The sequence below is a fragment of the Kryptolebias marmoratus genome, linkage group LG14 (genome assembly GCF_001649575.2).
Source record: "Kryptolebias marmoratus isolate JLee-2015 linkage group LG14, ASM164957v2, whole genome shotgun sequence".
Classification (NCBI taxonomy): Eukaryota; Metazoa; Chordata; class Actinopteri; order Cyprinodontiformes; family Rivulidae; genus Kryptolebias; species Kryptolebias marmoratus.
In genome coordinates this window covers 24,705,117-24,706,459 of record NC_051443.1, presented here as the reverse complement: position 1 = coordinate 24,706,459, position 1,343 = coordinate 24,705,117, and the positions used below count along the sequence as shown (strand labels likewise).

At 45.0% G+C, this 1,343-nt stretch overlaps 1 protein-coding gene across 2 annotated transcripts in view; it reads left to right on the top strand.

Moving 5' to 3' along the window:
• The window catches only part of pip5k1ba (phosphatidylinositol-4-phosphate 5-kinase, type I, beta a), a 20,220-nt gene that overhangs the window by 16,002 nt on the left and 2,875 nt on the right, over nt 1-1,343 (top strand). Inside the window, exon 14 of one of the 2 annotated variants that reach the window (XM_025009762.2) lies at nt 261-317. The exons of the other annotated variant lie outside the window; for it this stretch is intronic. Coding sequence (XP_024865530.1) covers nt 261-317 — 57 coding nt within the window. The remainder of the gene's footprint in view (nt 1-260; nt 318-1,343) is intronic. 2 annotated transcript variants of the gene reach the window in all.

The window sequence follows — 1,343 nt, the reverse complement described above, 5'->3', positions numbered from 1 at the left end:
CACTGGTGGACAGGGACACTGGTGGACAGGGACACTGGTGGGCAGGGACACTGGTGGGCAGGGACATTGGTGGACAGGGACACTGGTGGACAGGGACACTGGTGGGCAGGGACACTGGTGGACAGTCACACTGGTGGACAGTCACACAGGTGGGCAGGGATGAATTATTCAAACATGAACTTGTAAACAAAACAAAACAAACAAAAACAGTCGGGTCATTTGTAAAAAAACAAAAAAGTGTGACTTTAATACATTTTCAGCTTCACACAGACTCATCCAGGCGACCCAGCTGGAGTTCATTGCAGCTCCTAAGAAATGTAAGCATTAAAACGCATAAAGTCGTTTTGTATCTTCTTTGCTAAAATGGAGACTCTGGGGTTTTTCTGGTGACTCGTTTCTGCTTCATCATTGGACGCTTTCATGTCAGAAATAGAAACATGTCGATGACGTGAAGTAAGTCAGGATATTTGCCACGAGATGTTGCTATTAATGACATGAACGCAGCTTTCTGAAGCAACTCGTCCCCTTCCTTTTGGGACCCCAGGGGGTCCCTGTGACGTCCTCGCCGTCCTCCTCCTTGCTACCTTCAGCCCTGCGTCAGCATGAGAAAACCTCCACGAATTCCCTTTTTTTTTGATTTTTTCCTGCTGCACTTCTCTTACATAACCTTCAAATCCTCACCCGGGCTTACGCGGAGCTGTTTTCCAGCTTGTATTAAGCAGTCAGGCTCTGTGGGAATCCTGCAGAGACGTCCGAGTTAATCTGATCCCAGAGGCTCTGGCAGAACGCAGAGGAACTCAAAAAACATTTATTCTTCAGTCTCTGCATGCTCCTACCTGCGGCTGATCAGTTTGTGTTCATTTGAATCGTTCCGATTGTCCCGAACGTCAGAAGTTTCCATCCACTCATCATGAATGTCACAATAATTTATTTTTTTTTAATGATTTATTTGAACACCCACTTTCTCAAAATACACTTTCTTTATTTGTTGTGTATTTCTTTTTCTAATCCACAGGATCAAAATTACACATAAAGGCTCAAATATATCCATAAACGTCCACTAATGTTTGGTTAAATGTCCCTCAGCCGGTGTCTCCTGGACCTTTTGTCTCCATCATCGAGCTTCTGGCTGATATTTGTCTCTTCTTGGTAGAGTTCAGTTAAACTGGTTGGTTTCCTGGTTTCAGGCTTTTAATCAGAGTCCACAGATCATCAGTCAGGTCCAGGTCCTTCCAGAAGCTTCATGTCGGCCGGAGTTATCCAATCAGAGAGCAGCTCTGATGATGGATCCAATCAGAGAGCAGCTCTGATGATTGATCCAATCAGAGAGCAGCTCTGATGAT